Consider the following 25,806-nt stretch of genomic DNA (forward strand, 5'->3'; position numbering starts at 1 on the left):
TTGTATTACTAGAGTAAAAGAATTAAGTTGATGATTAAATAATGGTCAAAAATAATAAATTATGATAGTTTCTTAGCATTTCTCATTTTCTATTCTTTTTTCGGACACTCGGCCTCAAATTAATTCTAAAAAATACATCATCTCAAATATTACTGTAATCCTAACAATAGAAAAATTGCTCGTTTTAATATTGTAATTTATTCATTGTTCAGCCTCCCATGTTATAGAAAAAGAACAAGCATAATTACACGCCATTTTCCAAGTGAGCAGTAAGCTTGATGAAAAAATAGAGTGCGTTATTAAGCCAAACACAAGAAACATGAAGCTAGTGTCGGCAAAACTATCTTGAGGAACTTGCTGTTGCTTCATTTTTAACATCTCATAAACCGTTGAACGCTAATTTTATACGCGGGATGCAAAAACGAAATGAACATGATGCGAATATATTTCACTATCTTCTGACAAATCAGTAAATTTAACGTCAACAACCTGGAATGCTGGTCCCCATTACTATAATCAGATAATCCACATGCTACACATTTCCGGCATCCTGTACATGCAAAAAAATTAATCATGCCAGTAATAAGTGGGGGAAAAAAATTCTATTTGGTTATGAATTTCTCGCTAATCGTTGAGTTATCTTGCAAACCAATTACTTTTACTTTCCTCATTCTGTCTTTCCTAAAGGCGGAAGAAAGGATAATGGTTTCTATAAAGGAAAAATCATGTTACCCTTTGATGATACTGCTTGCCACCCAATGCTGCCTATTCCTTAGTATCTTCTACCTCTTGATGAAGTTGGTGAAACGAATATAGGAATCTCGAGCGCATATTTGCCATTTCTACTAGTGTCTCTAGTGCTGCAAAGAATTTCATTCGACAGAATGTGTTATATCCTGGTTATCAGCACATTTGCAAGGGAAGCAAGGAGATTTAAGATCATCAATTCTTAATTCTTATATGTCTACCTCTCTCAAATGACAGTTGGGCGGCTCGAAGCTTTGGCGGAATTAAAATTCCAAAGACTGACAATGACTTCGCTCGCTCCCTTCGAACCTGTGAATATCACTAACAACATTTATACAATAACTCAATTCAAAGCTTAGAAACTTGGACAAGGGAAATGTCTATAATTTGTTCACTCCATGATTCCATCATGGTAGCAATGATATTAATAACAATCCAGTGCAAGAAGAAGAAAGTGTAGAATACTTACTACTACATCATCATCATCATCTGCGCGTTCTGAAAATTTCTTTGCAATGGTCACCTCAGCAGTTTGTACAACCACCATGTATAAGAAAATTAGAAACATCTAACAGAAGTACTTAAAAGTACACAGCAGCAGAATCAAATAACAAATGAAGCAGAAGTTTGGTTTGAGTAGGTATGTTTCATTTAAAAATATGCTTAAATTAGCACAACCCTAATTACTCAGGTAAGAATGCCATACCAGAAAATTTGGTGCTATTACTATCTTCATCTTCTTCAACTTCTTCAGAGGATACCCATTTACGCAACACGAACCATGCTTTTGCATCTACCGAATCAACTTTAATATTCAAACAGATAAATAATCAAGAAGTACAGAGCACCATGTTCCACTATAAAAACACAAACTTTACCATCATATTCGGTAATTTTCAACGTTGTAGAAGCTGGATGGAATTTGAGGTCCAAAAGAGAAGTATTAAGGCGTGCAGTTCCCATGGAATGCCTCGCACTCGCTAATTCCATCCATGCCTGTCCAAAATTAGGGCAAGTGAATTGCAGAATTGTGAGAAGATTTTAGTTTTTTAGGGAATTAGGAAGAAGAATGAATACCTACTTGTCCAAGTGTGGAAGAGAGAGAGTGAGAGAGGGAAAGATAGCTATTAAGTGAGTCCATGAATTGCAACACGAGTTTCTCTTCAGCTCCAGGCTGGAGTCGCACTTCCCGTCGATTCTCAACTTCAACCGCCTCCTGCGGCGGTTCTTGATCGCCGCCACTTTCGGGAATGAAATGCCGTTCCTCCATGAAAGTTAGTTAGTTCACAATTCCAGCCTCCGATCTCTGCAACACTTGTTTGATCCAAAATATTGGTAATTTCGATATGTATTGATTTAATCTTGATGCATAAAAAAAAATTAAATTACATATATTTATATATAAATACATTAATAGTTAATTTTAATATATAAATAATATTTTAAAAAATTTACGGAGCAATTTAGTACAGTATAAGTATATGTAAGATTTACTTCACCGATTAAACAGTAGCTTTTTTTGTTATTTTTTTTAGTGCTTGAAAATGTATTTGACAAAAAATATATATAAATGAGAGTTTCAATGAAGAATATAAGCTGGAAGATTTTCCCAATTTTTGATGTATTTAGTATCATTATAAAGTAATGATTGATATTGATAAAAACACGAGTGGAGCCAACCTGGCAGTGTTTGAAGGGACACTGTACATAAATAAGAAATATGTTATTTTACTTGTATTATTTTTGTGAATATGTTTTTTATTTTTAATTTTTATATATCATAAAAAATATCATAAACAAACATAATAATCTCTCTCTCTCTCTCTCTCTCTCAGGCTGGCTGAGTTGATGACTATTTCCTCCCAGTCAACCTTCTCTCCTTCTCTCTGATTTTCCTCTCTTTTAATTTATTTATTTATTTTTGCAATTTCTGTTGCTGTTGTTCTCTTCTTCTTCCTCCTCCTCTTCTTTGTTCCTACATCTCAACTTTCATCTCTGCAATTCCAGCTCTTTATACCATGACACTGCACCAACCACTTTCTCCAATCAACTTTTCCTCAACCTTTTTTCTTTAACTCTCAAACTTTAGTATAAACTGAAAAGTAGGGTTTCAGAATAGTATCTCTGCCACTTCCACCAATTTTGATTTACACAGGTAACTCTTATTGATCAGCTCAATTCTGCAATTTATTATTTATTTTTAAAATTTAGAGAAAATTATTGTTGGGTTTGAATTTTCTCGGAATTCTCCTCTTGATTGCAACGATAATTTCAATGGAAATTAATCTGGACTAGTTTGTATGGCTCTCTTTCTAAATTAAGGCGATATGTGTCGATTCTGGGAGATCTTAATTCAGTGATCCTTATTATTATTATTTTTTTAGCACTAGATTGTTGAACTGTTCTCTAATTTTGACTTAATTCAATGGTTCTTTGCAATTTCGTCGTTGTAGTAAGAATATATCTTTGCCAAGGCATGATTCTGTTTGTGCGTTTACATCAAATTTCTTCATTGTTTAACTACTCTTTTGATATTATGAATTGTCATTATTGAACAATGGAAACTTATCAGCACTACCTTGCTGTGTTGTTTTCTTTGGGGGAATAGGAAACATATATGATGGCTTCAAGCTGGGATGGAAGCAATGACCCTGGCAGCCAGTCAGATGATAGCTTTCATTTCGATAGGTTGCACATTGAGCCCATTTATGATGCTTTCGTGTGTCCTCTGACAAAGCAAGTTATGCGGGACCCTGTAACGTTAGAAAATGGACAGACTTTTGAACGTGAAGCAATTGAAAAGTGGTTCAAGGAATGCAAGGAAAGTGGACGGCAACTTGTTTGTCCGTTGACTCTGCAGGAGTTAAAGAGTGCAGAACTGAATCCAAGTATGGCTCTGCGAAACACCATTGAAGAGTGGACGGCCAGGAATGAAGCTGCACAGCTGGATATGGCTCGCCGCTCGTTGAATATGGGAAGTCCAGAAAGTGATACGCTTCAGACTTTAAAGTATATCCAGCACATATGCCGAAGAAGCAGGTCAAATAAGCATAATGTCCGCGGTGCAGGGCTCATACCCATGATTGTTGACATGTTGAAGAGCAGCAGCCGTAAGATACGATGTAGAGCTTTGGAAACTCTTAGAGTTGTGGTAGAGGAAGACGATGAAAATAAGGTTGTGACTTCTTTGCTGGCTATCATTTAATTTCCTTTGCAGTATGTGTGCGTATTTTTTCAACTTTTAATTTTACTTTTTAGCTCTGGCAGTTTGCCTTTGGGATTTATGTTAACATCTTCTCTTTGTTCCGAAGGAATTGTTGGCGGAAGGTGACACTGTGCGTACAGTTGTAAAATTCCTGTCTCATGAGCTTTCAAAAGAAAGAGAGGAAGCTGTCTCTTTGCTTTATGAGCTCTCAAAATCTGAAACCCTATGTGAGAAGATTGGTTCAATTAATGGAGCTATTCTTATATTAGTTGGAATGACAAGCAGCAATTCAGAAGATCTTTCTACTGTTGAGAAGGCTGATAAAACATTGGAGAATCTGGAGAAGTGTGAGAATAACGTACGGCAGATGGCTGAAAATGGTAGATTGAAGCCTCTTCTGACCCAACTTCTTGAAGGTGCTAATACTACTCTGTAATTAATCTCAATCAAAGCTGTGTTGTGTGGCTACTTTGCTCACTATTTATGTTAATTCTCAAGAGAGCATAATTTATATTTTGCTTTTGAAATGGGTATCCGTGTATTATTATTATAATTGTTATTATTCTTAGTATCGGGGCTCAAGATTGGTTGCAGAACTCTCTTTCATATGTGAGAATCAAATCATTATCATGTATCCTTTCAGGTCCACCGGAAACAAAACTTTCAATGGCTGGATTCCTTGGTGAGCTGGTTTTAAACAATGACGTCAAAGTCCATGTTGCTAGAACTGCAGGTTCATCTTTGATCAATATAATGAAAAGTGGTAATATGCAGTCAAGAGAAGCTGCACTGAAGGCACTAAATCAGATATCGTGCGAGCCAAGTGCAAAGGTTCTTATCGAAGCGGGAATACTTTCTCCTCTTGTCAATGACCTTTTTGCAGTGGGTCCAAATCAGCTTCCAACACGATTAAAAGAGGTTGCTGCTACAATTCTTGCCAATGTGGTGAACTCAGGGGAAGACTTTGACTCAATTCCTTTCGGACCTGGTCACCAAACTCTGGTCTCAGAGGACATAGTTCATAATCTACTTCATCTCATAAGCAATACTGGTCCAGCAATTGAGTGCAAACTTCTCCAAGTTCTTGTCGGACTCACTAATTCTCCAACCACAGTTCTGAGTGTGGTTTCTGCTATCAAAAGTTCTGGCGCCACTATCAGTTTAGTTCAATTCATTGAGGCTCCACAGAAAGATCTGCGTGTAGCTTCCATAAGACTTCTTCGAAATCTCTCACCCCACATGGGTCAGGAACTAGCCGATGCTCTACGTGGCTCAGTCGGACAGCTTAGTGGTCTAGTTAAAGTCATATCAGAGAGTACAGGAATCACTGAAGAGCAGGCAGCAGCTGTTGGCCTTTTAGCGGATCTTCCTGAGAGGGATTTGGGACTCACAAGGCAGCTGCTAGATGAAGGTGCATTTCAGCTGGTCATATCTAGGGTGATTGCCATCAGGAAGGGTGAGATCAGGAGCAGTCGCTTCATGACACCATTTCTTGAAGGGCTTGTGAAGATCCTTGCAAGGGTTACATATGTCATCGATCAGGAGCCAGAAGCCCTTGCACTCTGTCGTGACCACAATCTTGCTGCATTGTTTATTGAAATGCTTCAAACTAACGGACTTGATAATGTACAGATGGTTTCCGCCACAGCTTTAGAGAACCTGTCCCAAGAGTCAAAAAATTTAACAAAGTTGCCTGATTTGCCACCGCCAGGTGTTTGTGCTTCAATCTTTACATGCTGTTACACACAACCGGTCATTACTGGACTGTGTAGAATTCATAGAGGATTGTGCTCTTTAAAAGAAACATTTTGCCTTTTTGAAGGGCAAGCAGTCCTTAAGTTGGTAGCTCTACTGGACCACACGAATGTGAATGTGGTTGAGGCAGCACTTGCAGCCTTAGCTACTCTTATAGATGATGGAGTGGATATTGAACAAGGAGTACAGGTGTTGTTGGATGCGGAGGGAGTGAGGCCTATACTCGATGTGTTACTCGAGAAACGGACAGAGAACTTGCGGAGGAGGGCAGTCTGGGCAGTGGAGAGATTGTTGCGAACAGAGGATATAGCCTATGAAGTTTCAGGCGATCAAAATGTGAGCACTGCACTTGTGGATGCTTTCCAGCATGGCGACTACCGAACAAGGCAGATTGCGGAGCGTGCCCTCAAGCATGTTGATAAGATACCAAACTTCTCCGGAATCTTCCCAAACATGGGAGGAGCGTAAGCCTGTTGTAGATGCTTCAATGTGAGGTTTACAATTATGATTACAAATATTTGTATGTAATTTTCTGTTGTTCCAAGCAGTTTTGGATTGTATCTATATTTTTGTTTTATTTTATCTGCTATGCATTGATTCAACTGCAGTTGGGATTGTTGTATACTAATTATCCATTCTTTTAGGAGGTGTTAATTTTTCCTTGCAAGACTATTATGAAGGATCAAAACTTCTTCACAGAACTTACACCAGTATGAAAATTTGGGCCAGGAAATTCCAGAAATTGGTTTAAATTCCCATCGAAATTAAAAATATTCGTGAAACCAATACCAAATTTGTATAAAGACCTGTTGTGACCTTTTCAATACGCAGAAGATGGTGAGAAGAGAACCACATTGACATTGTTATCTGGTCGCTTGTAATGGCAAAGCTATCTATGACAATATAATTGAATATTACTATTTTTAATTAAGAATCGAATTTATATTAAGTTGCATAAATAAGAAATACGATAATGCATTTTGATTACATATTTTAATTAATTCAATCTTTTTAAAAGAAAAGAAAGTATATATAGTGTCGGGTTAAAACACACAAACCAATTGACATATAAATTTAAAACATTTAGTAAAAATGACCAATATACATAGGGCATTGGTCAAAGACTTAAAAAAGGCATGGAAAGAATAAAAATTTACAAATGTTCAATTTTGTTAATTCCATAACCAATTATTACACAATTCCCTTAAAAAGAATTAATTTCCTTACAACTTTTAGTCCTACTAAATTTTCAAAAGCACTTAAAGGATACTGATATCCTGTCATCATTGGCATGCGTTGTCTTCTAACGATTAAATTATAAATGAATATGATATTCTTTTAAAAAAATAAAAACCTTATTTTATAATTTAGCATTTCAATAAATTAATAACCTTTTAAATACACCTAGAATATTAGAATATAGAGTGACACAAACTCAGTAATACGTTGAAAAATATTTCTTACTCCAAGAGTTACCCTATTTTGTTTTTCTTTCTCGAATTCTTCACATTTCTACCGTCTCTTCAAACGAAATTTGTTTATTATTTTCTGATTTTCTCTCATTATAATCTGACTTAATTGTTCAAGTACCATAAGGAAGAAATAAAAATAGGCAATTGCTTAAATGAGTAGTCCAGGACCCAAATTGCTTTATAGAGTAGAATAATGCGTTCATTTAACTCCCAAGGTTAAGCAAACCTTGAAAATTGGAATTAGCATCCTACCTATGAAAATGACTAATGCTTGAGGCCAGATACTAAAAGACAAAATGAGGTTGATTGGTGAACTAATAAATGAATTAAGAAGACCAAGGAATAAAAGAGAGTAGAATTCATCTTACAAACACATAATTCCAGGAACTTGATGGATAGCAGAAAAATACAAGTGCAAAGCCAAAGGGGGGAATTCAACTTTATGATTGGTGTGAAATGAATTAAATAAGGTACATAAGAAACCCTGAAACAGAGAACCTGCAAAGTTCAGTAGACTTGCCCGTATAAAATTATGTGCAGCCAAATACAAAGTAGAAATGCATGCATGTAAGCTAAGGATTTCAAAGATGTAGCACTGCCACAGTTTTGGTCAAGCAAGAAGAAGCATCCAGCTCATGAGTGACATGATTCCTTGAAATATGGTGCCAGCGTGCCATATCAGACACATCACATACAGTGAAAAAATCCAACACCTGACCAAATATCTTGAACATCTCTATCCCAAAAATAAGGCTTTTGTCTGCCACAAATACTGCATTCCAATCCATTGGGGCATCAGGATGCACTGAGACTTCAGTCCAGGTAAGATACATGAGATCTAACTCCCATAATTTTCTAACAGCCTTGTTCCGGCGCCCGATTTGACCATCCCCTTCACACCAGGACACAGATAGCATGAAAAGACGGCCATCGGAAGATACAAGTTTGGGGTAGTATTCAAGAACACGCGGCGGAAATGGAGAGGTTTGAATTGATATCCAGAATCCCCGTTCAACATCATAAGCCGCAAGCTTGTCCGTCTCGGAATAAACATAAAACATCTTGCCACAAACAATTCCAGAACATGCAACCCCAAAATCAAAAGGCAATCGCTGGATTTCAGTCCATTTATTTGATACAGAATCATATATTTCTCCAGAGTCCAGAGGCTCGTCCCATGATCCCAGACCTCCTACAGCTATCAGCAAAACTCTTCTACTTCCCTTTGAACTTGAATGATCACTCTTTTGTCTAAGGAATTTGTATGTCCTTCTACTGGTAACAGATGAAGCTTCACTCTCATTGAAAGAAGATCTGCAATGACGTCTCATTGAGAGCTTATGAGGATCCTCGTAGACGTCCGACACCCCACCGATCCTTGATCTTGGACGTCTATCCTGCCGGCTTTGATGACCTTGACATGTTGGGAAATCTGAACTGACCTCAGAAACTCCTAATATAGGAACTGATCTTCCATATTTCATAGATGGTATTTTACGCCAAGACTTCGTCAAGGGACTAAATACGACCACCCCTTTGTGCGTCTTGAATGAGCTCCTATCCACCCTCCCAAAGCTGGTCAAGCTAGAACATCCTCCAACAATGAAGATATCATCCTGTATACTGGCAACAGAGAACAAGAACCTTCCCCTTAGGTATTCGGCATCTATCCTATGCCATTGATTCATAGACACATCCAATGCATGTATCTCCCCAGAGCAAAAGCCATCTTTAACTGCACCAAACAGAAACAGCCATGGATTTTGATATGAACCCTCTCTTCTCATTTGGAGGAATCTAGGAGTGGTAGTCAATGCCCTCCATTTCTTGCACACAAGGCGAGCATTCATGAGACTTGTCAACGGGAGCCGGACCAAACACATTTCCAGAACATCGTCCGGGAGAAAGATATGCATTCTAGTATTTGCAGCCAATTCTTCAATTTCAGAATTCTTTCTAGAGTGTCTCCGCCAAAATATGTCCCTCACCCCATACGAGAAACAATCCACGGCAGTTTCTTCAGGGCCACAAATAGGTTTATATCCCCTACCCTCTTCACTGGCACTCGATCTCCTCCTACCATTTGAATCACTGAATTCATCACTGGTGTCGGCGCCTACCTTGCAGCCCCCACCTCGACTGTACAGAGTTAGGCATCTCAAAGCAACACCCTTCAGATCATCATCTTCTTCCCCCGCACTTCTGTTATTCTTCTTTCTCAGCTTCTGGCTGACACTCCTCACAAGACGCTTGGACACGCTCAAACTCTGGACATCTTGACAAAGGGATTCGTCTGCCCCCAATCCTTCAGAAAACATTATGCTCACTCACTAATTTTTCACAAGAAAAAATACAAGCCCCATAGCTATCTTGAAACTTGCGTTCTAGAATAGCACACAAGCTCGCCTTCTATGATTCATCTCAAGAAAGAAAAAACACAATAAATTAGAATCACAATCACCAACTGCAACACCACACATACATTATTAATGCTCTATAAGTTAACGTTCCACACATAACAAAGCATTTCTCCGTTAAAAACACTTGCTACACCCCATCAAGAGTTGCAGAGATGAAAAAACAAGAACGATCCTTAAAATATACCTTTTTCTAACAAAAATTATGAATAAAAAACGGAAATTTCCTTGGAAGGCAGTGAATGAACCCAGATCCAGAAGGGAAGAGGAAACATAGGGTGAAAATTGCAAATCTATGTGGAAATTGAAAAAGAAATAAAATAATAAGAATAAAGAGATGAACTTGAGGAAGAAAAGAGGTAGCAGTGAGTGAGAGTGAAAGATGAGTGTGAACAGTGACTGATACCTAACACAACACAACAAAAAACACCGCAAACTGAAATCTTGAGAAGGAAATAAATTGAGTTCACATATCCATGCGACTTTTGTGGTTGGATAAATCTAATCTTGTGCACAACGGAAACAAACGTTCACAGAATTTCCAAAGCAGAAGAAAGTGTGAAAAAAGAAGAGAACGAAAGGGGAAAGAGAAGACTTACATTGCAATGCAATTGAGAAAGAGAGAGAAAGAGGTGGGGGAAGGAATCACGAATTCGAGAGTCCAATTAAAATGGTCATGTTGTACTTGTACCTACCACATCAACACAGAAAAGAAAACAACTTTACCTTTTGTTTTCATGGAACCTCTACGATTAGGAAGAACCGAAGAAGAAAGCAGAAGAATAATAGTAATATTAAATAAATAAAGAGAAAAAGAAGAACATACATTAGTGAGATTAGGGGAGTCAAGAAATGAAAAAAAGACATTGGATGAGGAGCAGGTTAGTTGGTGGAGACGGGAATTTAGTAAAGCGACTTCACCACTCACTAAAAAGCGAACCACCACCCTTCATCCAGCCCCTTCAATCTCTCCTTTCTCTTTTCTTTACCCCCTCATTTTTGTTTTAGAGTAAAGTATTCTTTTTTTTCCTATTGTTTTCGATAAATTTTAAAATTGTAATATTTTAATAGTTTTATATAAATTCTTAATATTTTAAAATTGTCTCAATTTTATTTCGTTGTTAATTTTATTAAATAGGATAAAAATATTAAAAATAAAAATATATATAAAAATAAATTTTATTTTTATTTTTTAATAATATTAATTTTTATTTTTGTGTGAGTATTATTTATTATTAAGTGATTATTCGTATAAAAATAATTTTATATAAAAGCATCTAGAAGTATTTTATGACTTTTTAAATTAAAAAATTATCTTAAAAAAATTATCAAAAAACAAATTGAAAATAGAAAATTGTCGTAATTCATTTTTTTTTCATTTTTTATGGTGAAAATATATCTTTAATAACTCAAGTTAGTATAGATTATAATAGATATTATGTTAAAAATTATACTCTAATGTCACATTTAAAATAGTGTATGTGTCATATGTTATAAAATTGATCATAATTCTGAAATTATGATTTGCCGTTTAATTGATTCTAGAATAGTAAATTATTTATTTTTCACATATTTTATTTCCTTAGACGTATATATAATTAATATCGTAACATTTTTATTAAAAAGAATGATGGTTATAATATAATTCATTAAACTCATAAAGTGAAATTATTAGGTTGTTATTAAGTCGAATAAAAAGGAAATATTATTACTGGTTCTTTATTGCTATCAAAATGTAATACTTTTCTTGAAATTTGATATAAAACTCAATTATTAAACCAAAATCCTAAAATTTTTTAAGCTTAAAAAATGAATTTAGAACAAAAGCAATAACTAAAAGGTTAATATGTATTATATTAAATAATCTTAAATCATCTAACAAATTATCTAATAGATATCAATCATCTTCACATACTTTAAATGGGTATTTACTTAATATTAAACTAGCGTTTTATTTTTTTTTCTTTTAATTTCTTTTTTTATATAATAAGTCACATTAGCGTGTCTATTGGCTAGAGACTACTAATATGGGATTTTTTTAAAATAAATAATTTATTTGCAAATATAGATATTTTGAACATAATTTATATTTTTATTTATCTCATTTACAGCGTAAATGAATTAGTTATTATACTAAAATGATATAAAATACATATTTTTAACTAATAAAGCAGCTGCACTCGTGAAATGTGAGAGACAACGAATTATATATATCTCGTTTACAACATAAATAAATATGTGTTAAATCAATTCAGACACACGGTAAATGAGATATGTCCATAATTAGTTCATTTATACTGCAAAGTGCAATAAATTTAAACCAGCTACAAAGGAACTGCAAGTATTAGCCTTTCTCATAAACAATTCACTCTTTTTTCATTCTTCTTCTCCATACTTTCAATAAATTTAGTAAAAATGACTAATGATAAATATATTTTGGTGAGTGTATATTCTAATTGTCACATGAGAAATAATGATGATAGGGTTGTATTTGAGTATGATAATTCTATCTTTTTACACACTCATTGTTCAAGTTCTCCGTCTGAGTTAAAGAACCTAATAATGACGAGGATAAGTGCTAATGTGACAAAGAAGATTGGAAAAGTTGGGTATAGGTTGTTAGTACCAATAAAAAATAGAATATTTCGTTTTCGTGTATTTAAGGCTTAAGGATCTTCTTCTGTAAACATAGAGAAGAAGCATGAAAAGCTTCTCTCAGTACAGAGTCAAACAGAAGTGCTTATTGGGAGGCAACCCAATTTTATTTATCTATATTAATTACTCTTTTATTTTATTTTATTTTTCATTGTTATTTTATGTTTTCTTTAGGAGGATGATCATGTAAAGTCACAAAAACAACTGCAAAAATTAAAGCAAAATAAAAAACAGCATAAAAAATAGCACACCCTGGAGGAAGCACTTATTGGCGTTTAAACGCCAATAAGGATACCAAATGGGCGTTTAACGCCCAGCCTGGCACCTTTATGGGCGTTTAAACGCCAGAAAAGGGCAGTAGTATGGCGTTTAAATGCCAGAACTGGCAGGAAAATTGACGTTTAAACACCAGTAAAAGTATAAAAATGGGCGTTTAAACGCCCATCCTAGCACCATTCTGGGCGTTTAAAAGCCAGAACTGGCAGGCAGCTGGCGTTTAAACGCTAGAAAAGGACAGCAGACTGGCGTTTAAATGCCAGAATAGGGCATCAGCCTGGCGTTTAAACGCCAGAAATGGCACATAGAGGGCGTTTAATGCTAAAAAGGTGCAGGGATGAAAAATCCTTGACACCTCAGGATCTGTGGACCCCACAGGATCCCCACCTACCCCACCTCATTCTCTCTCCTCTTCATACTTCTCCATAACACTCTACCCAAAACACCACTCACCTATCAAATCTTACCCTCTTCCCCATATTCTCTTTACCACTCACATCCACCTACCCCCCACCCACTCAAATTCAAACAATTTCCCTCCCAAACCCACCTCTTCTCACACAAACTAACTCCCTCTCTTACCCTATAAATACCCCTCCTTACTCCTTCATTTTCACATATCACATACACTCAACACCCCCCTTAGCCGAACCCTCTCAAGCCCCCATCTCCCACTTTTCTTCTTCTTCTACTCTCTTCTTTCTTCTTTTGCTCGAGGACGAGCAAACCTCTTAAGTTTGGTGTGAAAAAGCCTTGCTTTTTAATTTTTTATAACCATTAATGGCACCTAAGGCCGGAGAAACCTCAAGGAAGAGGAAAGAGAAGGCAATTGCTTCCACTTCCGAGTCATGAGAGATGGAGAGGTTCATCTCAAAGGTCCATCAAGACTACTTCTATGAAGTTGTGGCCAAGAAGAAGGTGATCCCCGAGGTCCCCTTCAAGCTCAAAAGGAGCAAATATCCGGAGATCCGACATGAGATTAGGAGAAGAGGATGGGAAGCTCTCACCAATCCCATTCAACAAGTTGAAATATTAATGGTTCAAGAGTTATACGCTAATGCATGGATCACAAAGAACCATGATCAAAGTATGAACGCGAACCCAAAGAATTGGCTCACAATCGTTCGGGGGAAATACTTAGATTTCAGTCCAAAAAATATAAGGTTGGCATTCAACTTGCCAATGATGCAAGTAGATGCATGCCCCTACACTAGAAAGGTCAACTTTGATCAAAGGTTGGACCAAGTCCTCATGGACATATGTGTAGAAGGAGCTCAATTGAAGAGAGACTCCAAAAGCAAGCCGGTTCAACTAAGAAGGCTTGACCTTAAGCCTGTGGCTAGAGGATGGTTGGAGTTCATCCAACGCTCCATCATTCCTACTAGTAACCGGTCTGAAGTAACTGTGGGTCGGGCTATCATGATCCATAGTATCATGATTGGAGAGAAAGTGGAAGTTTTTGAGATCATACCTATAGAACTATACAAGGTTGCTGACAAACCTTCTACTTTAGCAAGATTAGCCTTCCCTCATCTCATCTATCACCTATGCAATTTAGCTGGAATTGTCATAGAGGAAGACATCCTCATTGAAGAGGACAAGCCCATCACTAAAAAGATGATGGAGCAAACAAGAGAGCCCACTCATGGACCTCAACAAACGCATGAGGAAGTCCTTCATCAAGAAATCCCTAAGATACCTTAAGGGATGCATTTTCCTCCACACAACTATTGGGAACAACTCAACACTTCTCTAGGAGATTTGAGTTCCAATATGGAGCAACAAAAGATGGAGCACCAAGAGCATTCCATCATCCTCCATGAAATTAGAGAAGACCAAAGAGCCATGAAGGAAGAACAACAAAGGCAAGGAAGAGACATTGAGGAGCTCAAGCACTCCATAGGATCTTCAAGAAGGAGAACTAGCCGCCATCACTAAGGTGGACCCGTTCTTTAATTTCCTTGTTATTTGTTTTTTTGTTTTCGATTTTTTTATGCTTTATGTTTGTCTATGTTTTAGTTTCATTACATGATCATTAGTGTCTAGTGTCTATGTCTTAAAGCTATGAATAATTCCATGAATCCTTCACCTTTCTTAAATGAAAGATGTTTCTAATTACAAAAGAACAAAAAGTACATAAATTCCAAATTTTATCTTGAAATTAGTTTAATTATTTTGATGTGGTGGCAATACTTTTTGTTTTCTGAATGAATGCTTGAACAATGCATATTTTTTATAGTGAAGTTTATGAATGTTAAAATTGTTGGCTCTTGAAAGAATGATGAACAAAGAGAAATGTTATTGATAATCTGAGAAATCATGAAATTTATTATTGAAGCAAGAAAAAGCAGTGAAAAAGAAAAAGCTTGCGAAAAAAAAACATTTCAAAAAAATTGCGAAAAATAAAGAAAAAAAAGAGAAAAAAAAGAAGAAAGAAAAAGCTAGCAGAAAAAGCCAATAACCCTTTAAACCAAAAGGTAAGGATAAAAAAGGATCCAAGGCTTTGAGCATCAGTGGATAGGAGGGCCTAAAGGAACAAAATCCTGGCCTAAGCGGCTAAATCAAGTTGTCCCTAACCATGTGCTTGTGGCATGAAGGTCCAAGTGAAAAGCTTGAGACTGAGTGGTTAAAGTCGTGATCCAAAGCAAAAAAAGTGTGCTTAAGAACTTTGGACACCTCTAACTGGGGACTTTAGCAAAGCTGAGTCACAATCTGAAAAGGTTCACCCAGTTATGTGTCTGTGGCATTTATGTATCCGGTGGTAATACTGGAAAACAAAGTGCTTAGGGCCACGGCCAAGACTCATAAAGTATCTGTGTTCAAGAATCAACATACTGAACTAAGAGAATCAATAACACTATCTAAATTATGAGTTCCTAATGGATGCCAATTATTCTGAACTTCAAAGGATAAAGTGAGATGCCAAAACTGTTCAGAAGCAAAAAGCTACTAGCCCCGCTCATCTAACTGGGACTAAGTTTCATTGATATTGTGAGATTTATTATATATTCTCTTCTTTTTATCCTATTTTGTTTTCATCTGCTTGGGGACAAGCAACAATTTAAGTTTGGTGTTGTGATGAGAAGATAATTTATACGCTTTTTGGCATTATTTTTACATAGTTTTTAATATGTTTTAGTTACTTTTTAATATATTTTTATTAGTTTTTATGCAAAATCACATTTCTGGACTTTACTATGAGTTTGTGTGTTTTTCTGTGATTTCAGGTATTTTCTGACTGAAATTGAGGGATCTGAGCAAAACTCTGATTCAAAGACTGAGAAAGGACTGAAGATACTGTTGGATTCTGACCTCCCTGCACTCGAAGTGGATTTTCTGGAGTTACAGAAGCCCAATTGGCGCGCTCTCAATTGTGTTAGAAAGTAGATCCAGCAACGTTAATAGTTCATACTTTTGACCGAGATTTGATGGCCCAAACTGGCGACCAAACGCCCACCAGAGACCCTTTTATGGCGTAAAACGCCAGAACTGACACCAAAGTTGGAGTTAAACGCCCAAACTAGCACCAAAACTGACGTTTAAAATCCAAGAAGAGCCTATGCACGTGAAAGCTTCAATGCTCAGCCCAAACACACACCAAGTGGGCCCCGGAAGTGGATTTATGCACCATCTACACTTAGTTACTCATTTTCTGTAAACCTAGTTTACTAGTTTAGTATAAATAGTACTTTTTACTATTGTATTCATATTTTTAGATCATTTTTGAGACTACTTTTGGATCACTTGATCTCTTGATCACATTTTGGGGGCTGGCCATTCGTCCATGCCACCTTTATCACTTATGTATTTTCAACGGTGAAATTTCTACACCTCATAGATTAAGGTGTGGTGCTCTGCTGTTCCTCATGAATTAATGCAAAGTACTATTGTTTTTCTATTCAATTCACGCTTATTCTTGTTCTAAGATATTCACTCGTACTTCAACTTGATGGATGTGATGATCCGTGACACTCATCATCATCCTCCTTTATGAACGCGTGCCTGACAACCACCTCTGTTCTATCTGCAAGAGCTTGAGAGCCTTCCATTCCGTGATATCAGAGTCTTCGTGGTATAAGCTAGAATCAATTGGCAGCATTCTTGAGATCCGAAAAGTCTAAACCTTGTCTGTGATATTCTGAGTAGGATTTGGGATGGGATGACTGTGACGCGCTTCAAACTCATGACTGTTGGGCACAGTGACAGTGTGCAAAAGGATCAATGGATTTTATTCCGACACGATCGAGAACCGACAGCTAATTAGCCAAGCGGGAAACCGTAGCGGACATATTTTCACTGAGAGGATGGATGGTAGCCATTGACAACGGTGATCCACCAACATACAGCTTGCCATGGAAGGGAGTACGTATGATTGGATGAGGACAATAGGAAAGCGGAGGCTCAGAGGGAACAAAGCATCTCCATACGCTTATCTGAAATTCCCACCAATGAATTGCATAAGTATCTCTATCCTATTTTATGTTTTATTTCTTTTTTTTATCATCAAAACCTCATAACCATTTGAATCCGTCTGACTGAGATTTACAAGATGACCATAGCTTGCTTCAAGCTGACAATCTCCGTGGGATCAACCTTTACTCACGTAAGGTATTACTTGGACGACCCAGTGCACTTGCTGGTCAGCTGCGCGGAGTTGTGAAAAAAGTGTGAACTCACGATTTCGTGTACCAACGAGCATTCACAGCTACCTGGTAATTTGCCATCAAATTTTCATAATCTTCTTCCAATTGGCCAACCTTCGCTCGAAGTGTGTTGTTAGTCACACGTAGCATCTTCACTTTAAAGTAGTTATAGTCTTTAACTTCCTTACTAGTCATATCTAGGACTTTACTAACCATCTTTAGAGCTGCTTCTTTGTGCGCCACCTTCTCCACCATTGAAAAATGACCTTTCGCACTCATTTCAACTTCGTATGGCTGCCCAAGAAGCACCACCATAAAACCATAGAAGGGGCCTGCATCACTGAGATATCTTTCTTGCTTAAAGAAACATGGCCCAAGGATTTCAGACTTGTAGTATAGCTTCACCAAAAGTTCTTCCATGCTATTCAGTATAGGAAAATCACCATTGACCTCCTCCTCTGGGATCACTGGAAGCCCTGCATCCACAATTCTACGACTCATCAAAACCCAACCTGGAATGAAAACTTGTTAAGTAAATTGACCCCTCTTTTGATAAACAATTAAGGTGCTCCAAAAATGAAAAATAAACCTGCATGTTAAAAACTTACAAGAGACCACCAGTCGTGGCCAGCTATTCCCACATTCCTTGTCCCCTTTCTCATTCCCTCTACCTTCGCATAAATATCCCATCATTTAAAGAGTGGCAGCATTCTCAACAGCAATGGAATGCAATCTTACATTGAATGCTAAAACATCTTGTTGGTAGCTTGCTAAAGCAATGGTACTCAGGGAAAGTGAAGTCCATAATCTACTCCCTGGCGTTTTCCCAACTTGTGTACACTCCTGTTCGCCTCCCCTTCGTGACAGCGAAGAACATATAGCATTGCATTTTATCGTCTATCTCACACTACCTCTCCTCTAGTATGTCTGGGGCACAAATAGCTGCGAAATGACTAGTTCTTTCCTGGGTTCAGGAAGCCTCAACTATATTGCCCTGCTTCGGCTACCACTTCAACGTTAGCAAACCATTTATGACAATGCCTCGTTCTACATAAACGGAAATTCCTTTAGTAACATATATTTCTAATGTTGTTTCTTATTAAAAAAAATTCAAGCATGTTAACCCTAAACTTTTAAAACAAATCAACACACTTTAGGCCCAGCCTACTGTAATCTCATCTTGTCCGTAGCAACCATAAACAAATGTAACCCAACTTACACTCGTAACAGAATAAACAAAAACCCAACCCCAATTTTAGCCCACTTCATAAGCCCAATGTCAAAATAAAACTATTTACACGTGTCAACTCTAACATGTACATTTTCTGAAATGGCCTTAATCATAGGGGTCAAATTTTCAATAACTAACACACCGGATATACCCCCGTTAAGGTAACGAGTTACACCTCAATGCATCAATGATTGTATCAACAAAGCACACGTGGCCAATCCATATGCCGACAACAATGCCGGCGTCACGAGCGCCTCATCTGGAAAGTCGCGTGTAAAAATTTACCGTATATCAAATCAATTATGACTACTTGCTGAACCATTATAGTGAAATAGATACCCACGCATCTATCTCAAAATGTAGCCACGATAGTTTCTTAGGTGTAGAAATTTTCTTCTTTTTACACGGTAGCACTGACCTAAAACAAAAAAAAAAATAATACCTAAAAACCAAGTCTGGTGAAAATAGAATGTGAAAATAGAAAATAAGATTTTATTATTTTTACTGTTTTTACTTTTCTTTCACAAAATTTAAAAAACAAAAAATACTGAAAATAAAAACAGAAGATGAAAATACAAACCAAATGCACATTAAGTAACCTTAGTGAATACTTCTTAATGGCAATAGAAAATTGAACGAGTAGTCTAGTAGCGGTTGAATGACCAAAGAAAAAGAAAAAACTAGCAGCGGTAACAAGACAATGATGGTATAATCCAGCCTTTTCCTTCTCCTTCAACATATGATCAGCTCATTCTTTTTTACCTCTATGTTTTTACTTCCTAGTGGTTCCTCTGCTTGTGCCACACTTGGCCCGCCTTTTTTTACTATCACATCTGCTGTCTTTGATCTATGTCTTTCCTTTGTCACAGTCATTTTTATTGTTCTGCCTGTCAAATCTATCTCTGTCTTTTCTTTTTCTTCTTTTTTTCTACCATAAACGACAACAATCGTCCAGATGAGAAGAAATTAGGAAATTGAGAGTTTTTTTTAATTTCTGTATTTTTTATTTTTCATAGAACGACGCGCTTTGCTGGTGTAGTCGAAAGCGGCCAGATTTTGATTCGATTCAACCATTTAAAAACTGGTCGGTTCAACAATTTACATACAATTTTGGAATCGATGGTTTTTTATAGTAAATCGAATGGTATTTGTGTTTGCTTTGCAATTAGATCGATCTGACCGGCCAATCCAATTTAATTTTCAAAACCATGATATTATTACATTTGTAAAAGTAATTAAATTTTTAAATTTATTATCTAAAAAATATTTAAATATGTGAATGTAGTTAGATAATTTTGTATAACTCTTTATATCAATATATTAAAATTAAATTCTAACAAAAACTTAAAAATGTTTTATTTATCAGTTAATTAATTAAAGAAAATTTCTTTAATGAGAAAAAAAAATCACCCTCCACCTTACTACCAAGCATTACCAATTTACATTGAGTAAATCTTATCATTCATTTAACTTTTAATACTATTTTAAGTATTAACAGTGTGGGAATTTGGGGAAAAGCTATAGGAAATTACGCATAAGGCGCTACGCAGCTGGTGTGGATGGTAAAGAAGACGATGGAGAAGGAAAGGTTTCGGTCAATGTCAGTGGCGGCACTTTGGCTGTTGGTGTTGGTGGTCGCTGGCATATTTGCTCTTTCCGATGCCATCGATGACAAATGCGCCGCCTGTAGAGCTGTCGCCGTATGCATTGAATCCGATTGCTCATTTAATCTCTTTCTGTTTTTGGATCTTGGATCTTGGATCTTACCCTTTCCTTTTTGTGTGTGCAGGGGGAGCTAGAGTTTGAGCTCTCCAAGGTAACACCACACCTTTTTTGTTCCCATCCGAATTCAAACATTTTTTTCCTTGTTAATTTCACAGTAAATGATTGAGTAGGAGAAGCCGCGGAATCATTTGGATATGCGTCACCGCTTGGATTCCAAGGGCCAGCGTCAGGGCAAACTTATTGATTATAGGTTTTTTTTCACCTACCTACTTTCTTTAGCTTCATTTATTCATTCATAGATCATATAAGGATTCGAAACTTGACTTCATAACTGATACATTTGGTTCAAGGTTTTGGTCATTTCGTTTCTTCAAACAATTAGTGGTTTCATCTATCTATCTATCTATCTATGTTGATCTCTCCAACAATTAAACAAACAAACGTCTCTTAAATTGTGAATTAAACTGTTTAATTTTGTGCAAAACAGAGTTAGCGAGCTTAGAGTAGTTGAACTCCTTGACGATCTTTGTGATAAGATGCAAGACTACACACTCAAGGTTCCTTCTTCTCTGTTCCAATGCTTGATTCTGTGGCTACTTATATTTTCTACAATGGATGTTATCATCAGTGTTCTGTTTCGATCTATATTTTGCAGGATGATACAAATGAATGGTACAAAGTTGTTAGTTGGGAATTACTCTCAAGTATGTACTTTGAGAATAAGTTTTTGTGAGTTGTTCTTCTTTTGATGACCATTTGTTATTACTTTACTACTTAGATTACAAGAGTTTCCTGAACAACCATATTCTTTCTCTTCACAGATAAGCAAGAAGCCAAGGCATATGCAAAGGATATATCTACTTATTGTGGAAGGTAAGAGGCACATAGTTTTATAACCCTGCTACTATTTTTTAACAGGGATATTCATGGGATGAATTTTTTGCCTTTAGCTTTTGCAACACAGTTGTGCCCTAACCATATGTGTGTACTCTGACCAGATTGCTTGAAGAAACAGAAGATGAGGTGAATTTTCCTGTTTGAATTCTTCTCAGCTGTATCTGCATTATGTGGTAGAGATGCACTATTTCTAATGATGCCAAACTTTGCAGTTTGCTGAGTTGATAAAGAAAGGATCCGTTAAAGTGGGAGAAGTGAGCAAAGTTCTTTGTCAAGATTTGAGCAAACACTGCAGTCAAAGGAGGTAACGTCAAATATAATAATAGGAATTTACTGTCTTAGCGATTTACTTATGTAAAATGGGCAATGGGGTGTCCAAGCAAGTTCAATCTTCTAAAGATCATGGACATAAACTCTTAAGAGGGAGCAGTAATATCTAATTTCAAAATGTGGGAGCTTATAATTCACCCCAATTTCAGTAGGTGACTTTGATATTTAATAACTGATAAACTGATAAATGCTGTATTTTCATGCAGTATTTCAGAAAAGGGAGAGGATAATGGTAATGGAGAGCTCTGAAACCCTGGATAACAGGAAGGTTCAAACTATCTGCTTTTGATCTGTTAAATTATATACGATGCATCTCAAAATTGATGATGTCCTTTTCCCAGTTGAAGCTGCTGGGACATTTTTTTTCTCAAAACAAAAAGAAACTTTTATCAGTGAGTTGGTGGATCGGACTCCAATCAAGTAATGACTAAATTATGACTTCGATATTGTGCACTGCACTTTTTAACATCTATCTTTTCCCCTTTTAACAATTTCTATTTCAGAGAGATACTATAGATGCCTAATGCCAGGATTGTTGAGAGCTATTTTGGATTAAACAAATCAAGAATACCCTTTAAATAAAAATAAATATTCATTGTGGAAGCGTTTAGCTAAGCTACAGTCATTCCCAAAAAGAAAGGAATATCAGTGTTGTATTTAATCTATGTAACACAGAAAGTAGAAACCAGTTATCTAATTTGTACAGACAAATGCTACGCGGGAATGTTATAGTCTTATAGAGTATATAAAACCTAAGAGTCCAATACACCCTTGAGTAAATTGAGGCCTTCTGCAGATATGCTCCTTCTGACTCGAGAAGGTGGTGTCTCTATTCTTGGAGGAGGATCTTGTGAGAAACACACCACGATCACTGTTAAGTTATCACAAGAGTTGCGCTTAAGAGCCTCTCTGACCAGCTCTCTTGAACACCTTTCAGGATCATTATGTATCATTAATTCTTTCCTTGCCATTGTCACAGCGCATTGGTTACTCATCACGTCCCATAATCCATCACAACCCATTATCAAGAACTCGTCGTCCTCACTCAGGTTGATTTCTTGCAACTCAGGTTCTGCGCTCAGAGGGCATGCAGAGCCCTTGGGACCTTTCATGTGCCAGTCTCCTAGAGCACGGGAAACCGACAGCTGCCCGTTCAAGTATCCATCGTATACTACACCACCAAGCCTCTCAATCCTCAGCCTCTCTGAAATACGATTTGGTTTCTGGTCTGTTGACATCTCGACCGCTCTACCTCGCCTCCCCAGTACAGCTCTACAGTCCCCGGCATTGGCGACCATCATGGTCCTGTCAAACATGAAATTTTCACAACTTGAGGGAGGTATCTAGTTACATGTCATGCAACTAGATGCACTCGTGCCTTCCCTTTCCAAATAGGAACAGAAGTTCCCAGATTTATTTCCCCATATATGATATGAATAATAATAGATGCCACTTCTATCTAGTTATAAAAATTTAAGAAACTAACAGCCAATATGAAAAAAGGCAGCAAAAGCTTGCTACATCGATGAAACTAACTTCATTCATAAATGAAGATAATTACCTTCCATATACAAGAGTTGTTAAAGCAGTGGTTCCAGAGGAGATATCTAACGAACTAGAATCTGCAAATGCATAATCAGCTTTCAAGAAAGCACTTGTAATTGCCTTTGCCACGCAAGTTGGAAAATGGGAGTCCTCAAGTATGAATCTAAGGATGTTATTTCTTATAAAAGAAGCTGCATCTGTACCTCCATGCCCATCAAACACCTGAATAAATATGAATGAATTGTTCAACACTAAATTCTCCTTTTTTTTATGTGATCGTTCAACATATGCAATCAAAAAATATTCTAAATCTCATTTGTATAATCAGTGGGAGAAACAATAGTGTACAACAAAGTCTCAGCCTTTCCTCATTGTATAGGGTCACTCAATAAGGATAAAAAAGTGCCGTTGCCCCATCACACAATTCACAAACTTTGTCCATAGACCAATCTGTAAAATCTTAAGAAATTTTTAATAGTTTAATGTAGAGATTTTACCTCCTCCTACTTACCAAATTGTGCTACATGAATTTACTTTATTACTAATCTAGAATTCATATTAAATAACCAAATTGTCTGTAAATTTTTTTTAAAAAAAAAAAAACACCAATGTGAGATTCTACTTCCTGTTTTCCACAAAAGCGGCTAGTGGTACCCCCATATTCTGTAATCTGTACGATGCATTCATTTCTTAGTCTGCGCTATCTACTTTGTCTTAATTTCCTTCTATAAAAACTAAATATATTGGGAAAAAGAAGCTCTCTATAACTCATTTGTCCTATAGTCAAGAATGTCACATTTTGTTGGAAATTGAGCTTTAGCCATAATTCATTTCACAGGAATCAAGCAACAAGGGATTCTAAATCATTGGTTATGGAAACATAACTTGACGATAAAACACACAATCTCAGTATTAAGATCATCATAGCAGATGCATGTAAAGTTAGGTAAAATTAAAACGCACTTACACCATAGAAAGCTCCTGTAAAAGGAAAATTTGAAGATGAACCTAGATGCTGAATAAGATCATCTATGCATATATGTTCATCTTCCATATATTCTTTAGGTCCTTTTTCAGCACAACTTCCTGACCGAAATATGGGTAGAAACTCTGTGTTGTCTTCAGAAGATGACTTGCACCCTGTAACCTCCACATCCAAACTCTTTAAGTAAAAGAGAGAAAAACAGCCAAAATTAGATAACCTGCGCTTTCCAAAAGTATGATACTTTTGCTAGAAAGAAGGACGAATCTTCTGATCAATTTAATTCATGTTAGTTTAGCTAGATGAATGATAAAGGATTGATTAAACAAAAAAATTTACAAGAATACAATGAAATCTCCTAAGCATAGCCAGCAATATCAACTAGTGACGAGGAACATAAACTTTACCAAATCTGGTGCAGCAACCAATCTAGTGGTGCTAATACTATGTCTCATGCCGGAGCCAAGGTGGCGCGGAGGTTTGCCCCTTGCCATTTGTCTTACATTACTCAAATCTTCTGATTTCTCATCTTCCATAACTAATACATTTCCTTTATCATTTTCACCTTCTAGCATAGTAAATTGATGAGGAAAGTCCATACCCACATGCATAGTCCCTCCAGAAATCATATACCAAACCAATTGCTACTTAGATTCACAACCTAATAAGATGATCTTCTACAAAACTATGCCAGGTATATTTTCCACTCACTCATATAAACCGAAGTTAAACAGAAGTCATCATGATTTAATCATCAGGTGAATTGGGTGGATGATGGAATCATATGTGAATTCAAACTCTGCCACGTTCCACACTTTTGGTATCAACTAAATTAGGAACAAAAAGTGATTCGTTGTAAAATATCAAGTGGGAGAGGAAGGAATTGAGTTGGGATCATCGAAAAGAATGCGACTTAAACTTAGAATCAGGTAAAAGAATGGATTATAAATAGGTGGACGTCGGAAGTAGGTGAGGGAAGGGAACAATAAATGGAGGGAATTAAGAGTGGGTTAAAAAAAAGAGCAGAAATTTGCTGTAGAAGCAAGCATCGCGTCCACAAGGGAATGGAAGATAAAGAGAGAGAGAGAGAGGAATTGAGTGAGAAGTCACGCCACCTAACCCCAACCCAGAAAAGAGAGAAGACTACTGTTGAAAATCAAATCAAAATCAAATCAAAATCCAACAACTACTGTTGAAAAACAACAAGCCTGGCTTCCAGATTATTATGAATTGATGATGATGACGATGATGTGGAATGGAACAAATAACAACACACTTGGAACTTTGATATTGCTGTGTGCGATGATAGAGACAAACAAATTAGAGGGAAGAAAAACAAGAAAAAAAATGAGGTTGGATTTTAGGCAATAGGAGCTATGGCTATGTACCGGTGATTTCAGGTAAACTGCTGCTGCTGTGGATGTGCAACTTGGACACGTGGATGATTTCTATTGGGTAGTGTGGATTGCGTCCTAGCCGTTAGATATGCCACGAGAAAAATAATTGTCATATTTATTATTTAATGTACACTAAAATTAGTTATAAAAATTAACTACTAAAATAAAATATATATTAAAATATTAAATTTATATTAAAAATAAATTAAATTATATATGTATTTATATATAAATATATAATAATTAATTTTAGTGTACAAATAATATTTTTTAAAAGAATAAACTACTAAAAATGTACTCGAATAATTTTATTATTGACAAAGATGCACTCAAATTTTATTATTAGCAAAAATGTTTTCAAATAATTTTAAAAAGCAATAAAAATGTCTAATTTAATGTATTCTCAAAAAATACTTTAGAAACTGAATTTTTATACAATTTATTACAAATATGATTAAAAAAATTAAATTTTTTATCTTTAAAATTTAATGATTTTATATTAAATATATTTTTTGTAGTTTTTTATCAA

The 25,806-nt window shown here is 36.3% G+C and overlaps 5 protein-coding genes across 9 annotated transcripts; 2 read left to right on the plus strand and 3 right to left on the minus strand.

Moving 5' to 3' along the window:
- Positions 1–384: 384 nt before the first annotated feature.
- On the minus strand, positions 385–2,117 carry LOC107460222 (uncharacterized). 2 transcript variants are annotated; one of them, XM_016078562.3, is made up of 7 exons: positions 1,829–2,117; positions 1,626–1,743; positions 1,454–1,552; positions 1,217–1,245; positions 969–1,056; positions 733–860; positions 385–550 (listed from the first exon to the last, which is right to left on the minus strand). In XM_016078562.3, exons 1-6 carry the CDS (start codon positions 2,015–2,017, stop codon positions 766–768), a joined length of 618 nt encoding a protein of 205 aa, XP_015934048.1. In that variant the 5' UTR covers positions 2,018–2,117; the 3' UTR covers positions 385–550; positions 733–765. The 2 variants fall into 2 exon arrangements, with proteins under 2 accessions (XP_015934048.1, XP_015934050.1); XM_016078564.3 differs by having other exon boundaries at positions 1,454–1,540; positions 1,829–2,116.
- Positions 2,118–2,567: 450 nt separating this feature from the next.
- On the plus strand, positions 2,568–6,374 carry LOC107460240 (U-box domain-containing protein 44). Its single transcript, XM_016078589.3, has 4 exons — positions 2,568–2,902; positions 3,356–3,922; positions 4,059–4,368; positions 4,596–6,374. The coding sequence occupies exons 2-4, from the start codon at positions 3,365–3,367 to the stop codon at positions 6,173–6,175; spliced, it is 2,448 nt and encodes an 815-aa protein (XP_015934075.1). The 5' UTR covers positions 2,568–2,902; positions 3,356–3,364; the 3' UTR covers positions 6,176–6,374.
- Positions 6,375–7,481: 1,107 nt separating this feature from the next.
- Positions 7,482–10,585, minus strand: LOC107460239 (F-box/kelch-repeat protein At5g42350). 3 transcript variants are annotated; one of them, XM_016078587.3, is made up of 3 exons: positions 10,423–10,585; positions 10,196–10,287; positions 7,482–9,588 (listed from the first exon to the last, which is right to left on the minus strand). In XM_016078587.3, the coding sequence occupies exon 3, from the start codon at positions 9,495–9,497 to the stop codon at positions 7,761–7,763; it is 1,737 nt and encodes a 578-aa protein (XP_015934073.1). In that variant the 5' UTR covers positions 9,498–9,588; positions 10,196–10,287; positions 10,423–10,585; the 3' UTR covers positions 7,482–7,760. The 3 variants fall into 3 exon arrangements, with proteins under 3 accessions (XP_015934073.1, XP_015934074.1, XP_052108775.1); XM_016078588.3 differs by lacking the exon at positions 10,196–10,287 and having other exon boundaries at positions 10,323–10,564; XM_052252815.1 differs by lacking the exon at positions 10,423–10,585 and having other exon boundaries at positions 10,196–10,386.
- A 9,315-nt stretch (positions 10,586–19,900) lies between these two features.
- On the plus strand, positions 19,901–21,898 carry LOC107460233 (uncharacterized). Of its 2 annotated transcripts, XR_008002081.1 has the most exons (10): positions 19,901–20,101; positions 20,191–20,217; positions 20,297–20,376; positions 20,614–20,683; positions 20,782–20,830; positions 20,948–20,999; positions 21,125–21,149; positions 21,236–21,327; positions 21,560–21,773; positions 21,857–21,898. XR_008002081.1 is itself a non-coding variant. In XM_016078579.3 (9 exons), exons 1-9 carry the CDS (start codon positions 19,961–19,963, stop codon positions 21,600–21,602), a joined length of 579 nt encoding a protein of 192 aa, XP_015934065.1. In that variant the 5' UTR covers positions 19,901–19,960; the 3' UTR covers positions 21,603–21,825. The 2 variants fall into 2 exon arrangements, 1 of the variants encoding a protein (XP_015934065.1); XM_016078579.3 differs by lacking the exon at positions 21,857–21,898 and having other exon boundaries at positions 21,560–21,825.
- Positions 21,899–21,988: 90 nt separating this feature from the next.
- On the minus strand, positions 21,989–25,222 carry LOC107460232 (probable protein phosphatase 2C 27). The gene is made up of 4 exons (XM_016078577.3): positions 24,288–25,222; positions 23,866–24,060; positions 22,915–23,120; positions 21,989–22,658 (listed from the first exon to the last, which is right to left on the minus strand). The coding sequence occupies exons 1-4, from the start codon at positions 24,507–24,509 to the stop codon at positions 22,106–22,108; spliced, it is 1,176 nt and encodes a 391-aa protein (XP_015934063.1). The 5' UTR covers positions 24,510–25,222; the 3' UTR covers positions 21,989–22,105.
- Between the last annotated feature and the right edge of the window lie 584 nt (positions 25,223–25,806).

This window comes from Arachis duranensis, chromosome 8, assembly GCF_000817695.3.
Source record: "Arachis duranensis cultivar V14167 chromosome 8, aradu.V14167.gnm2.J7QH, whole genome shotgun sequence".
Lineage (NCBI taxonomy): Eukaryota > Viridiplantae > Streptophyta > Magnoliopsida > Fabales > Fabaceae > Arachis > Arachis duranensis.

Coding starts and splice junctions, on each gene's coding strand:
- LOC107460222 (XM_016078562.3), bottom strand. CDS start 2,017: ATGGAGGAACGGCATTTCATTCCCGAAAGTGGCGGCGATCAAGAACCG. Junction 1,553..1,625: donor GAAAATTACCGAATATGATG/GTAAAGTTTGTG, acceptor TGAATATTAAAG/TTGATTCGGTAGATGCAAAA. Junction 1,246..1,453: donor TAATAGCACCAAATTTTCTG/GTATGGCATTCT, acceptor AGAAATTTTCAG/AACGCGCAGATGATGATGAT.
- LOC107460240 (XM_016078589.3), top strand. CDS start 3,365: ATGATGGCTTCAAGCTGGGATGGAAGCAATGACCCTGGCAGCCAGTCA. Junction 3,923..4,058: donor AGGAAGACGATGAAAATAAG/GTTGTGACTTCT, acceptor TTTGTTCCGAAG/GAATTGTTGGCGGAAGGTGA. Junction 4,369..4,595: donor TCTGACCCAACTTCTTGAAG/GTGCTAATACTA, acceptor GTATCCTTTCAG/GTCCACCGGAAACAAAACTT.
- LOC107460239 (XM_016078587.3), bottom strand. CDS start 9,497: ATGTTTTCTGAAGGATTGGGGGCAGACGAATCCCTTTGTCAAGATGTC.
- LOC107460233 (XM_016078579.3), top strand. CDS start 19,961: ATGGTAAAGAAGACGATGGAGAAGGAAAGGTTTCGGTCAATGTCAGTG. Junction 20,218..20,296: donor TAGAGTTTGAGCTCTCCAAG/GTAACACCACAC, acceptor ATGATTGAGTAG/GAGAAGCCGCGGAATCATTT. Junction 20,377..20,613: donor GGCAAACTTATTGATTATAG/GTTTTTTTTCAC, acceptor TGTGCAAAACAG/AGTTAGCGAGCTTAGAGTAG.
- LOC107460232 (XM_016078577.3), bottom strand. CDS start 24,509: ATGATTTCTGGAGGGACTATGCATGTGGGTATGGACTTTCCTCATCAA. Junction 24,061..24,287: donor TGGTTGCTGCACCAGATTTG/GTAAAGTTTATG, acceptor TTTTACTTAAAG/AGTTTGGATGTGGAGGTTAC. Junction 22,659..22,914: donor ACAACTCTTGTATATGGAAG/GTAATTATCTTC, acceptor CATGTTTGACAG/GACCATGATGGTCGCCAATG.